The 15,195-nt window shown below is 40.5% G+C and overlaps 1 protein-coding gene across 4 annotated transcripts in view; it reads right to left on the bottom strand.

The window, feature by feature from the left end:
* The window catches only part of NIPBL (NIPBL cohesin loading factor), a 294,724-nt gene that overhangs the window by 1,815 nt on the left and 277,714 nt on the right, over positions 1-15,195 (bottom strand). For 3 of the 4 annotated variants that reach the window (XM_077816769.1, XM_077816765.1, XM_077816767.1), the window contains 6 exons: positions 14,757-14,947; positions 13,288-13,395; positions 11,361-11,561; positions 10,750-10,896; positions 1,072-1,373; positions 608-782 (listed from right to left, as the gene is read on the bottom strand). In XM_077816769.1, the coding sequence (XP_077672895.1) occupies positions 608-782; positions 1,072-1,373; positions 10,750-10,896; positions 11,361-11,561; positions 13,288-13,395; positions 14,757-14,947 (1,124 nt within the window). The remainder of the gene's footprint in view (positions 1-607; positions 783-1,071; positions 1,374-10,749; positions 10,897-11,360; positions 11,562-13,287; positions 13,396-14,756; positions 14,948-15,195) is intronic. The other variant, XM_077816768.1, reaches the window with a different exon arrangement.

The raw sequence follows: 15,195 nt of genomic DNA, 5'->3' as shown, positions 1-15,195 counted from the left end.
AGAGAAATTGCATACAAACTTCACAATTAGTTGGTGTATTTTGTGGGGGGTTCTTTAATACAGAAGTAGTTACTTTTAACTACTATTTTCTACTAAATGTAGAAAGTTTTCTTCCTGTTTTTATTTAGTTAAAGTCAGTATTTAAAAAAAACTCAAGTAAACGTTATAAATTAAATAGGTTTGGACAGTGTTCATCAGATGGAAGTGGACTGGGGCAAACTGGTGAATATTCATAATGCAACAAATAAAAGATGACATCAAGAAATCAGAGGGAATAAGATGTTTCATAAAGTCTGAAAATCTATAATCTACATTCCTCAACACTAAATTTATTTTAAGTGTTTTTTATTTGCTATGCAGATTTTGGTACAGAGCTTAGTAAGGGCCTAATATTTAAAGATAATAAAACATTGTCAACACCCATTTAAATCAGTGAGAATTGTGGGCACTCAGTACTTCAAAAATCATCAGTATTTATATACATTATAAATTCAAAACCACCTTCCAAATGCTCAAAGGTAAAAATTGTTCAAAATACAAGTTAAAGCTATGCTGTATAATCTAGTTGAAGAAGGTTAAAATTGTTTTCTAGTACAACTCTACTTACATCCAAGTATTGTTTTACTATACTCCTCTTCACATCTTCAGTTATCTTGGAATTAGCCATATCACTTCGCAGAAAATCTAGCGTCTGTTTCGGATGGAAGTGCACTCCTGTCTTCCTGTTTATTGCTTTATCATATACTTTTGCAGATTCGGATGGAGAATATTTCTGAATTTTACTATTAAAGAAAAACAAAACCCAGACATTAAGGAGAAAATGTTTTTTGGCTTTAAAATGAACAATTCTATTCTTCTTATTCTGTATTTATTAGGCATCAATTAATGTAAGCAAGGAAACTATCGCTATCCTGTATATGTCATTAATGAAGTAAATTTAACTAGATATATTTTGTCGTGAGATCTGCATGCTATAAAACCCATTGCTTAAAAAGTTAATTACCATCCACTTGAATAGAACTCACTAAACTAAAAGACGAAGAGCATTCTGCCATTAAGTATGATTCTTACCTATCAGAGAAACCACAAAGATTCTTTAAATGCTGTTTTAGCATCAAAAGCAACAATATGCCTTGGGAGACATTTGCAAATTCAATTAAAGGAGCTGAATTGTCTGGCAAACATTTCATCACAGCATTTATATCATTTTCTTCACCAGAATCTGAATCAGAGTCTACACGTTTACGTAACTTCCGAGGCTTGATAACTTCTTCTTCACTTTCACTTTCACTCTCACTCTCACTGTTACTGTCACTTTCACTCTCCTCATCAGATGAAGGTTTCCTCTCCTTTCTTTTGTCCTTTACCATAGACTGGAAGACAGAGAAGATGACAAATATTTAAGAATTATGATAGCGTTCAAAAAGATCCTTCCATAATCACAATTCTCTTAACTGTGTGAATTGCCTTTTAAAAAAATGTTTTTAGCTCACAGATTATTTGAAATCCACAGACTAAAATTTAAAGTAGGCCCACTTAAAAGTAGTTCAATGACTAAAACATGTCCAAAGTATAAACCTCTTGTTCTGAAACAAAAATTTCATCTAGGTCCAAAACATTGAGATTGGAAGTTGGGAAACCATGCCACCCTTACTTCTGCACTGCTGCTGGCGGTGGTGCTGCCTTCATAGCTCCACCGTTCTCTGGCCATCCAGCTCTGAAGGCAGTGCCGCTGCCAGAAACAGTGCAGAAGTAAGGGTGGCAAAACCATACCTTTGAAGAGAGACCACCTTTTACAAGTGACCACTTCTGCTAACTCACATGAGTGGTCACTCTTGGCAGGTTTTGCTGTTGTCCATTTTTATTATTAATAGGAATATGAACAAGTGTCTTAAAATATCATTTGGTTTGCCTTTCTAGATAGAGAGCAAATATTCAAACAGTTTTATTCTTAAAATCTGACAGAGGTTCTCATACGCTTTAAGGGGCCACGACATTCATACCAAGTTTCTCTCCAAGGGAATATTTATGTTGATAATATGGATAAGGTAAAGGAAATTTGCTATTATATAGCACAGGAGTTGGCAACCTTTCGGAAGTGGCGTGCTGAGTCTTCATTTATTCACTTTAATTTAAAGTTTTGCGTGCCAGTAATATATTTTAATGTTTTTAGAATGTCTCTTTCTATAAGTCTATAATATATAACTAAACTATTGTTGTATGTAAAGTAAATAAGGTTTTTAAAATGTTTAAGAAGCTTCATTTAAAACTAAATTACAATGCAGAGCCCCCCGGACCGGTGGCCAGGACCCAGGCAGTGTGAGTGCTACTGAAAATCAGCTCACGTGCTGCCTTCGGCATGTGTGCCATAGGTTGCCTACCCCTGTTATAGCCATAATATGTTTCAGGAAATACAGAATGTAAAAACGCATACGAAGTAATATAATTAGTTCAAGCCTACTTGAATGAGACCGGCAGACTGAAATTGAGAGACTTATAACTGGTAATATTTTTAAAATCAATAAATCAAAATACATTTTAGAAATGGCACATATTTACCTATATTTATAAGCAGGATTGACTGTTCTATTTAATCTCAGGAAAAAAAATTTAGCTATCAAAATATTGTTAACAAAACATTAAAAGGGATCTTTACAAAATTTTGGTTAATGAGAATTATCAAGTTCAGTCAATCCAAAATTGGAACTCAATTTTTCTCTTAAATAAGTAAGTAAAGATCATGTATCTCTGTTTTATATTTGAATAACTATGACAATACTCCTAATTATAAAAGAAAAATTAAAAAGTGCCAGTAGCCCAGCAGTTTATAAGCAGTGTAACAAAACAATGTTTATGTGCATGTTAAGGAGATAGGAAAATTTACATGTGTGTAACTGGGCTTATCTGAAGATATCATTTGACTTGATTCCTTCTCTTGGTCTTGTGCTTCTAGTATGACAGAGCTAGAGATTTCCCTATATCTGAATGTTTTTTGATCTTCTGAAGCTAAAGTAAGCGCACATCATGCACAGATGAAAATGCCAGTGCCACAATGCCACTTAAATATTCATTTTTGTTTCTTGATGACCAGGAAAGAAATAATTTCCCTGTAAGTATAATTTGTGACTGAAATAAATATCTATATGGTAGAATACTCAAGAAGTCAGTCATTTAAAAGACAGTTACCTTTTCCATAACTGGTGTTCTTTGAGATTGTTGCTCATGTCCATTCCATAGTAGATGTGTGTGCTCCCCACATGCACCGGTGCTGTAAGCTTTTCCCTCAGCAGTATCCATAGGGGACTGGCTCTGGTGCCCACATGGCACGCAATAAGGGGCACCGCCAGCTCCCCCCACCCTCAGTTCCTTCTTGCCGGAAACTCCAACAGTGGAGAAGGAGGGCGGGTTGTGGAATGGACATAAGCAACACATCTCTAAGAACACCAGTTATGGAAAAGGTAACTGTCTTTTCTTCTTCGAGTGCTTGCTCATGTCCTTTCCATATTAGGTGACTCCAAAGCAGTACCCCTGGAGGTGGGTAGGAGTTCATGGAAGTGTAGATTGCAACACAGCTCTGCCGAACCCAGTGTCATCTCTGGCCTGCTGAGTGACGGCAAAATGAGTGGCAAATGTGTGAAAAGAGGACCATGTTGCAGCTCTACAGATGTCCTGGATAGGGATGTGCTCCAGGAAGGCCGCCGAAGATGCCTGAGCTTTCATTGAGTGGGCTCTGACAATCAGTGATGGTGGAACCCATGCCAGGTCATAACAGGTCCTTATGCATGAGGTGATCCAATTGGAAATCCTCTGTGAGGGCACCGGGTGACCCTTCATCCTATCCGCTGTAGCAATGAAGAATTGAGTTGATTTTTGGAAAGTAAAGTAGATAGCCAAGGCCCTTCAAATGTCCAGGGCGTGAAGATGCCTCTCCTCACTGGTCTTGTGCGGTTTCGGACAGAACACCAAAGATGTGCTGGTTCATTTGGATCATGCAGGCTCCCTCCGGATGGAGTGACTGCTCATGGTGAGAGGAGAAGTCCCTGCTCAGCTGGTCCGCCAGAGCATTCTTGACACCAGGAACGTGACAAGCTTCCAGGTGGATTTCGTGGCTGATGCAGAAGTCCCATAGATAGAGTGCCTTTTGACAGAGAGCTGACATACGCACTCCCCCGTTGCCTGTTGATGTAAAACATCAAGGTTGTATTCCCCCATCAGGACTCGTACCACCTTGCCTAACAGGTGGGGCAGGAAGACTCCACATGCCAGCTGGACTGCTTGGCGCTCTTTGACGTTTATGTGCAACTTCGCCTCCTCCGGGGACCACATCCCCTGTGTCTGGAGGTCGCCGAAATGCGCACCCCAGCTGAGGTCCAAGATGTCTGACACCAACTCGATGGAGTGAGGGGGGCTGTTGAACGGAACCCCCTCTAGGACTGTCCTGCGGTCGGTCCACCATTGCAGCGAGGTAAGTATTGCCTGGGGAATGGTAACAATCTTTTCCATGGGGTCTCTGGACTGGGAATAGACTGTCCCCAGCCATTGTTGCAGGGGCAGGAAAGGATGGATCTGGGGAATAGTCTGCTAGGTCACTCTCGGGCGCACCCTCAAAATGACCGTTTGACCCCCTGCTTATTACAGGTCGAGCTAGGGAGAGGGTGGAGGCGGTTGGCTCAGGCAGTGCTTGTAGCCCTGGGCTCGTTTATAGGGCTGGTCCTGCCAAGGCTGACTCCCCTGGCCCTGCGGCTGCTGCAGTTTGAACCGCTTACAAACCGGGCTGGGACATAGAGACACAGGGTTTTTAAGAGTGGTTCAGGAGTCCTTGAGGCCATGCAACTTGCTGTCTGTTTGCTCCACAAATAAGGCCCAGCTGTCGAAGGGCAGGTCCTGCACTGACTCTTGAGCCTCGGTGGACAGCCCAGAGAGGTCACAGCCAAGAGGCTTGCTACATGGAGACAGCGGAAGCCCTGGTGCGGGCAGCAGTGTCCGCAGTGTCTGACGCCACCTGTAGAGCCGCTGTCATACCCTCATCAAGGATTGCTCAGAACTCCTCCTTGATAGCCTAGGGGAGTAACCCTTCAAACTTGGCCATGGTTTGCCACATATTGAAGTCATATCGGCCTAGAAGGTCTTGGTGTTGGCCACTCTCAGCTGAAGGCTGGAAGACTAATAAACCTTTCACCCGAAAAGATCCAGCCTCCTTGAGTCTTTATTTTTCGGGGTGGCCCTGGGTTGTCGCTGCTTTTCTTTGTGGTTAACCGCCTCGACCACAAGGGAATTGGGGGCTGGGTGGGAGTATAAGTACTCATGCCCTTTGGTTGACACGAAGTGTTTGCATTTGGCCCTTTTAGAGATAGGGGCCAGGGAAGGGGGTGGGGGTGGGGGGTCTGACACAGGGCTTTAGTGATCTTAGGTTTCAGAGTAGCAGCTGTTTTAGTCTGTATCCACAAAAAGAACAGGAGTACTTGTGGCACCTTAGAGACTAACAAATTTATTTGAACATAAGCTTTCGTGGGCTATAGCCCACTTCATTGGATGCATAGAATGGAACATATAGTAAGAAGATATATATATACATACATATATGAACATGAAAAGGTGGAATAAGAGGTTAATTAATTAAAATGAGCTATTATCAGCAGGAGAAAAAAATCTTTCGTAGTGATAATCAAGATGGCCCATTTAGATAGTTGACAAGAAGGTGTGAGGATTCTTAACATGGGGAAATCTTTTTAGTGATCTTAGAAACCCCTTCATGAAGAGGTACAGCCACCCTGGCAGGAGCCGAACAGCAGACAATGTCAAACAGAGAGTCCGAGGTCTCTTCCAATTCTTCTGCCTGAAGCCCCAGGTCAGAAGCAACCCTCTTCAAAAATTCCTGGTGCGCCTTGGTGTCATCCTGAGGAACTGGGTGAGGGGGCCCTGTGATAGCTTCATCTGGCGATGATGAGGACAATGCAGCGGGAACCTCCATGTCCATTGGTGGTCCTGCAGCTTTCTCCCCTGGGTCCTCCTGGACCCACGGGGTCTAACCCCCTGAAGTCTCCAGCACCAGTGGGGGACAGGATACCAAGGCTGCTGGCCTCTCCGAGGCTCCTGATAGTGGTAGGGCAGCCTGGGTGAACCTCCAAGGGTTCCATGGGTACCATGGCACCGGCCACTGCACTTGGGGCCATGGGACAGGTTTCAGTGCTGATAATTTTCAGAGGGGTAGCATGTTAGTTTGTATCAGCAAAAACAATGAGGAGTCCTTGTGGCATTTTAGAGGCTAACTGATTTATTTGGGCATAAGCTTTTGTGGGTTAAAACCCACTTCATCAGATGAGCCCACAAAAGCTTATGCCCAAATAAATTTGATAAGTCTCTAAGGTGCCACAAGGACTCCTCATTGTTGGCGCTGATAATGTAGTCAGCACCGTCGGTAGTCAGGGAACCCTGAGATGGAGCTACCAGTGGAGCAGTCAGTCCTGGGCGACCAGGATTGGGCTGAGTGGTGGCTTTTGTCTGATCAGTGCCAGTAGCTGCATCTCGAAGCCGACCTGTCCAAGCAAGACTGTCTTCATCAAGCTCTCGGGGACCAACGGAGTTCACTGGATCTGCGTCGGATACCCGGTGCTCCATGCCTCACGCTACTCGACCAGTATATCTAACGACCAGGACATCTAATGGTACCAGGAGCTACTCTAACAACTGGCTCATGAGGATCGTCCTGAGTAGGGCGACCTTCCTTCTGGAGACGGGCGATGATGGCCCGGTGAATGGCTGTCTCTGGAACCTGATTGGTCCCGGGATCGATACCGGGCCACTGAAGATGGTCAGGGCCGATCTCAGAGTTCTTGCGCGTGCCTCAGAGGGTCTGTGCCAATCTACCGGCAAGGTACACCTCGAATACCTCAATCAGTGCCCCCCGGTGTGGGGACCAAAGAGCCGGTGGTGCCCCTTACACTGCGTCATGTGGGCGCCGCTCCAGAGGGCGCCACAGCTGGTTCCCTATGGATACTGCTGAGGGAAAAACTTCCAGCACTGGTGCATGGAGCGAAGACACACACCTAATATGGAATGGACATGAGCAAGCACTCGAAGAAGAACTTTGCATTTCCCAACTCTAAAAGGAAGGCGGAATGCCAGCAAGGAATCAAGTCAAACTATATGTTAAGAGCCAATTACAGCTAAATGTCTTTTCCCTCTAAAGATACTGTGTTGACTGGATTCCAGCTCTTAGAGACTATAAAGAGTGAGGGAAAACTGCACAAACTATACATTTTTTAAGTCACAGAGAAAGAAAAACTAACTGAGTTAATTTAATATACCGAGGAAAACCAGATTTCCCAAAACATCTTTCAGAAATGGAAAGTAAGAATTGGGTGAGGAAAATGAACAGGTGAACAAGTCAACTGTATGGCCACTTGGACCCTTCCAAACAGAACAATAATATATGGTTTATATTAGCATCAATTTAAGAAACTGGACCAAATACTAATGAAATGGCCTGAAGCCTTATTTATGCTGGTAATTACCAAAGATAGACTACCTTAGTAAGGATCAACAGAAGGAGGTTACGGGGAAGATCTTTAAAATGAGAATGTTGAACTTCATCTAACCCAGTGGTTCCCAAACTGGGGTTCGCAGAACGTTACGGGGGTTGACCAGAAAAAATTTCACTAATGGCGGCCAGGAGACCCCGGGCATTGAGGCAGCAGGTGGCACCCGGTTGCAGAGCAGACAGCTCGAGCCCCAGGGAGAGCGGGGCAGGGCAGTTAGGGCTGGCAGCCCAAGTCCCGGCGGTCAGCGGGACCTGCAGCCCAAGTTCAGTGGAGCTTGGTTGACCAGGGCGGTCAACGGGGTCCAGTGGCAGGAGCCCTACGGATTGCGGAGGAAATTTAAACTTAAATCCCTGGAAATATTCATTTTTAGGGGGGGGTTCACGAGATTTTACAATTTAGTGAAAGGGGATCGCGGGCTGTTAAAGTTTGGGAACCACTGATCTAACCCCTAAGTCAGCTCCTAGCACAGTTTGGCAATTGGAATATTGCCTTTCAGAATAAAAACAATCCTCAGTCTTAGTCATGAAACTGAGCGAAGCAATCAGGCACAAAGGCTGGGATTTTCAAAAGGAAAATATCACCATGAGATTATAGCTGAACATATACACTCAGCAAGTATTTCTGCCTTCCTGACTGCACAAGTAACTCCTTTCCACTGGAGATAAAGTCCACTGAGAATGCAAAGAATCAAAATTACACATCATTGCAAGTCCTAATAGTCAGTTATCTCAGAGGACTTACTCCTAAGAGAAGGGTGTCCCATCCCTATACTACAGTCAAAAGAGGCTATAGATCCATCTATAAAATGGCCATAAGTCCATATTTAAGTACCTGTGGAGTCTGAGTGTGTGCACATCAGCACCTCTGAAAATGCGGTTACTTATTTAATTATTTAATTACTGATTTTGTTGTCCAGTTACAGGCACTCACAATTAAAAATCTTGGCTTATTTATATTTTGCAAACTCACTAATGAAGTCTTGAATGGACGCCTCAAGAGATCTGAGGTACTCTGTTACAACCAGAGTTTGGGGTAATGTTTCCAATTCTTGGAGATACTCCAACGCATCGATCAAATTTAGAAGAAAGAAAAGGGACATAAGACAATATATGTGAGCAGAAAAGCCTTTAACCTATACTGGCATGTTGCACAAAGAGATTTGATGCAGTGAAATCCAGGTCGGCCATTTGCACATTTTCTACTGAGGAAACATCAAGGAGCCATCTAGACACATCCAAACTGTGGCAGCGCAGAAAACCCATCCTCAGTCTGGATCCTGATTACTTTAAAGGATGAAATGGTATCAAATCAAAATGGACTTAAAGAAACAACAGTGCACCAACAAGTTACGCCAGAGCACTGGGGACCCTACAGAGAACAGGACAGACAAAAACTGCAAATGATATAGACTCACATTCTAAACAAAGCTGCAGGACTGACAGGAGAGCAGGCATTGGATGCACCTGTCCTGGCTCCAGTGGCGCTCCTTTACTGAATGTATAAGAACAGCATGAAAATTGTATGCTTTAGAGGGCCCCAAAGCCCTGGGACTTTTTACACAAGATACACCTGCAGTGCCTCAAAGGGTGAAAAAAGGTATACTCCTGCCTATCTCACTCTAGGCCAAGACTCCAGAGCAGGAATCTAGTCAATATGGTATCTTCAGAGAACAAGAAAAGAAACAATAAGTTAACAGATTTTAGTTTTAGGTACTACAAGCAATTGTTCATATTTTTAAAACTAGGAAAAATTATCTTAACAGGAACCTTTTAAGAATTATTCAGTATATGTTAAGACCTATTAACATGAGTTTTGTACCTATTTCTCAAAAAATTGGACAAGCAAAAAACCCCCGCCAAAACAGGCAAACCTAACATTAATGTGAGTTTTGACGTTTTAGAGTCACATTTACTTCATTTCTTGTTCTCTACAGGAGGACGGTTTATAAACAGTTAATTTTTTGCTGCAGTATAAAATATTATTATGTATAGAAAAGCTATTTTAGGTCAGTTAGAGATTGCTAAATTGTATTTTCTCTGATGACTGTATGATTGGACTCATGATAACTAAGACACCTAGTTATAAATGCAGAAGGATACAATTATTAGTACCTATGAGTAATAAAATAAGAATTCTAAAACATTTCTGAAATAGTTTGTTATAATGCGTGATATATAAGGAATACATGATAGTTTGGTATGATATAAGGGTTTCATTGTCATTTATTCGAGTTGTCCTGCATAAGTTGCTCATGACTTTGGCACTCATTAGTAAAGCAGCAATCTCAAACTCATTCATACAAACCTTTAGACAATACTACATATGCATTATATATCTTTTATATAAAATATTAGATGTTATTTTATTTTGTAAATATTTAATCAAAAATGGTTTACTGGCAAATTGTTCTTTAAAAAGCAACAGTTTGAAAACTGCCCAGAGGTTTCGTATTACTACAGTGGAGGAAATCAAAGGGGAATTCAATTTTTATATCACTTGCACATTTGCTCTGCATATACATAAGTAAAGATCATTCAATTTTGTTTTTAAATTTAGTGAATAGAGCTCGTCTCTCAAAATCGCTACCATGATTTAAAATACTTTCCCCCTCACAGAGGCCTACAGATGATGATGCTTAGTATGACTGAAAGAGTCAACTACTATTGCAGCTTAAAAAATTACTAGTGAAACTATTTGTAATCAAGAGGCACACAATGTACACACTATAATGAAGAAAAGTGCAAGTGAAGAGCCATATGGGCAAAGCAAATGAATATATTTGGGCTGTATAAATAGAAACCTTGCCAACAGGCAGATCCATTCAAAACATTTTCTGAGTAGTAAGGGCAACGTACCAATAGATTGCTTATGGCTCAGATATTCATGATGGATTAAAGGACCTAGAGCTAAGTAACCTGGATTCTGGGATCCCCCCTCCCTGACAAACATTAAATCTGACAATACCAGTCTTATTTTCTTCCATCTCTAATACTTTCCACTGACTTTCAAAATTAATGAAAAATCCTGAAAGTTTCTGAACACAGATCTGTCAGACCTTGCCAGAACTGAGAGTGATTTATGCTATTGGCTGCAAAGTAATGTTATTTATTATCCATGTGTGCAACACTGGAATGACTGAGAAGTGCTCATTATGGTGTCAACATAACTTCATTGCAACAAGTTATTAATATATCATAAATGCACTTACCTCCTTAAATGACTGTAATAGGTTACTACCAGAAACTGACAGCGTAATGTCTATATGATGCATTATAAACAGTGGCTCTTCCTGTGTTTGATAAGGAAAACACGCTAGATTGTCTGCTATATACAAGAGCATATTCACCTCTGTTTTCTGCAAGTTTAAAAAAATAAACATTTTATATAAATATATATATATAATACACACACACACACAAAAAAACATTATAGTCTAGTTTATGCACTGCTTTCCAAGGGTCTTGGTGCAAAACATCAACATGTACTTCATCCAAAGTAACTTTTCCACCTTGAAAACATTATGCACATGCAAAGTTTGCATCACACATGAACTTGCATTATTCCTGCTCTGTCCAAACTGGGCTTAAGTAGATATAAAATGGTTGAAGAGGATGTTATTTAAGTGGAAATACATTTAGTTTTGCAGCAAAATAAAAAAAGACTAGGGAAGTAAAGTTAGCCAGGCCAAAATTCATCAAGTCTCATAAAAACACATAAAATAAGGACACCAACGTTCATCATTTGAACTTGTTACGGTATATTTTATGAAAAACTGATTCTAATTTCTTTTTAAATGAGGTACATTTATGTAATGCTTACTGCTGTGTCATCAAAGAGGTTGAGTAAAGAAATTAGAAAGGCTCGTCTGTGCTGACGGTTCCCTCGGATCATGGAGTATAGATGTGAACACAAAGCGCTGGAGGATTCATCATGCCTAAAGCCCCTTACAGGATTCTTTGGGCACATGTTGATTGCCTGTTGTACCTGGTAAGACATCTTCATACCAGCCACTGCTTTCATCTAAAATTATAAAATATTTATTTTTGTTTAAATTGTGGCTTTCAAAACAGTCACACAAAAAGAAAAATAATTTTGTCAAATTGAAAAATTTTCATTTGAAATTAATGTCTTCCTCATCTTATTTTCATTAGCCTCAAATTAAAAACACAATTTTCAAAACCCTACCACTTCCTTCACATTTACTCTTTCCCCATGGATTTGTAGTACCCCTGATATTTATTGTAAAATTTAAGCTTTACTTTATTATTTTTTTTTAAAGCCTCTAGCCATTCTGGGTGTGCAGTTAAATTTCCAAACAAATTGATGCAGCATTGTTTTCTTGAGTTTGCAAATAGACCGAAATAGCTGTAAGAAAGGTAAAAGCAGTCCCATTCATGTCAAGGGGGTGTTGAAACTGAAGCGTAATGACTGTTTTATGTGAATATCTCTATTAACTGCCCTAATAGAAGCATCCAGCTAAAATGATGATTCAGAGCAGGCAGATATTTCATAAATTTGAAATGATTTTCCACAGGAATAATGTTGAAAGTTGTAAAGTTTTCCCTGAGTATTCTACCAAATTTGAATTTTTGAACTTGCATATGTCTTAACCCTCTCGTCTCACTCTACATGCACAGGATGACCAACAGAAACTCCCAATTATCTGCATGTGCCTCGGTCTCTCAGCTGATTTTAGTTAAGCCCAGGATTTGTTCCAGTTTCAGTATCAACTGGATGCCTGACCAGCCAATGTTCCCACCACTCCCTGTGCTTTGGCCTGTGCTTCTATCCCCTTTGCTTCCCTCATTCTCACCTACATGGAGAGTAACTCAGGTCTCAGTTGACTACATTCGGGACCCCACCTGCCAGCCTCTCTATTAAATTAAGTATGTACTTGGGTACAATGAGTGCAGTGACTCCAAATTCTAGTGTTGGATGAACTGGAGTGCCATGGGATTTGGAAGGTCCCATAATCTAGTGCACACACACAGCTCACTAGAGAGCCAGGCAGTTGGGCACTCAGTTCCACATCAAGATGAGGAGGAGGTTTTGGGGGTGTCTGTAGGGAAAAATAAAGCAATGGAAAGGCCAGGGATGGAAATTAATCTGGAAGGCCAGGTAGAGTGAATGGAAATATCTCACAACAGTAAGAGCCCTCACCTAGCTTCCTCCTCTCTCTAGAACAAGGTACCCAACTACAAGCACCTTCCTATGCTCCCTCTACCCGAACTCCAGCTTCCAAAACCCTGGTGTCTCCCACGGAGAAAAAGTACATGTAACACATAACATTTTCCCAGTATATAAATATTAAGGTGCTACTGCTTGGTTTTTTAGAAGACATTCTCTTCTCTATTCTGTTGAAGATTAGGAGAGTTGTTCCTTGTGATCAAACAGATGATCACAGTTACTTGGCCTGTGATACTCAATGAGCAAGATACTACTAACCATTATAAGTAAGAGAGTTTTAAGGTTGAATGAAACACTTTAGAGCAAATATGAGAACTAGGAATGCTTCCCATTTCTGATATTCTAAATCTTCAACTCTGAGACAAAACTGCTCCTTCACAACTCTATCGTTTCAGATGAAGAGGTCACAACTCAACTTCCCAACACAAGTAGAATTAATAAACAGATAAATATAACCATATTTTCCTATTCCTGCACTTTGGACTTGTACTTTTCTAGTCTCTTGAGAGAGCAGAGAATCAGCATTTTGTTTAAGTTACGTAATGTTAGAATTACATACATGAATGAATCCAGCATATTTTTTGTCTATTTCCACCAGTTGCTGGTCAGCTTTGTTCCGCATAGAGGGCTCTGGATCTGTGCCCATAGCAATTAAATATGGCACACACTAGAAAAGAAACAGATGAAAATACAAAGGCATTATACACCAAAAATGTATGTGGCTATACGCGCTGCTACATGCATAAATTTATCTCACATTATTATTTATGTTAAATTGTTAATAGTTGAGCAACCAGAATGTGACACCTTATGCGACTTAGAGCTTGATGGCTTCTTTTAGGCAAGAGCACAAGTTATAAAGAGGGGAGATGATCCAAGGACACGAGCATATTAAAAACTGAAAATTTGTGCCAGAACACAGTTGGTATTCCCAGTATCTCTCTTCCACTGGGCCACACTCTAGGACCCCATACTAGAAAAATGAGGTGTTTTTAGCAATTTGTTGATCTATTTTAAACACCACTTACGCCTATGTAGACAAAGACAGCAGTGTTTCAAAACATGTTACCAGTTCATGATCAATCCTAGGATCCTTGGTCCAGGAGACTCTAGGGTTGACCACAACTTGCTAACATGTTTTGAAACATCAATGTCTGTCTACACCAGGTGCTGACAACAGAGTTAAAAGTGGTGTTTAAAAATTTAAAAAACACTTTTGCTGAGAACACATTCAATTTCCAAGTCTAGATAGGACCTAGTAATTTGCCTCATGGCAAGCCTGAAATTTGGAAGCCATTAATATATTTAAAATATATGGGTCTCAAGTAAATTTGTTACACAGTTTGGTCTAGGAATTATCTATTTGAGGCTTGAGATATCTCCTCAATATTTTCCCAGAATTCTTCCAAAACAAAGGAGGATACAAAAGAATCTGTGGGAAATTATGGATACAGGTAAAAGTAAAATAGTCTATCCTTGTTAGCCACACCTCTATAGATTTTCACTGTAACAGATAAACACTATTTAGCTAAGATTCACAGGTGAAGAAAATTACTTGAAAATAAACTACAAATAGCTCTAACATTGGCTCTAAAAGTTCAGTCCAAAGTAGTGTTTTGCGGGGAAAGATGCTGGCAAAAGAATCTAATGAATGGAATGTAAAGAAGACAGACCATGGATGTAAGTGTGCCTGAACACTAACTGGGGTCTGATACCATATAACAGAAACCAGTGCACTCCACCATGCATTGAATGAGTGCTGCTTAAAAATGATTAAACTCAAATTTAATTTATAAGCCAACAAAGGGTTAGTCTTTGGAATCCTGTTGGCCTTTCAATACAGAAGAATTCTAGACATCTGTTGTATGTAAAACAGCCTCTCCAAACGAAGTATCCCCAAAAGAAGCAACTACTGTAACAGATTTGGGGGAGGGGGGAACACACACATACTGGAAGTTTACCTAGCAGCCATGGGAAATTCTGAGATTTTCTTGTGTAAAAGAAATACAACACATTAACATTACATACCTGAACTGGATGGATAAGACCCTGGTTTAATGTCAGTGCAATGACATTTAGAGCAAAGTGGCGAACGCTGGACTGTGCATGAAAGAAAGCTTCAAGAACCTGTTTCAGATAAAGTTGCATGATGGAGCTGCTCATCCCTGAGGAAATATCTCCCATTTCTTTCAGATCCTCCTGTTTTGCTACTTTCTTCCCTGTAGAAAGGAACAAAAGCAATTGTTTGTGCCAAGAACTTTGGGAAACCACTAACTTATTCTACTCTACATACTATTCATCATATTCTTTATGACATATTTAAGCTTCAGAATGGTCCCATAACACAGCCCTGAAGATTTCTTGTTTTATAATGCCTGAAAATTAATAATTTCAGAGAAGAATTTGATAATAGAAAAAGCAAAGCACTCATTATTTTAACTGCAAGAATTTAAGCATTACACCTTTT

The sequence above is a fragment of the Eretmochelys imbricata genome, chromosome 5 (assembly GCF_965152235.1).
Source record: "Eretmochelys imbricata isolate rEreImb1 chromosome 5, rEreImb1.hap1, whole genome shotgun sequence".
Taxonomy (NCBI): Eukaryota; Metazoa; Chordata; order Testudines; family Cheloniidae; genus Eretmochelys; species Eretmochelys imbricata.
Note: the sequence above shows the minus strand (reverse complement) of the source record. Positions and strands in the feature narration are given on the sequence as shown.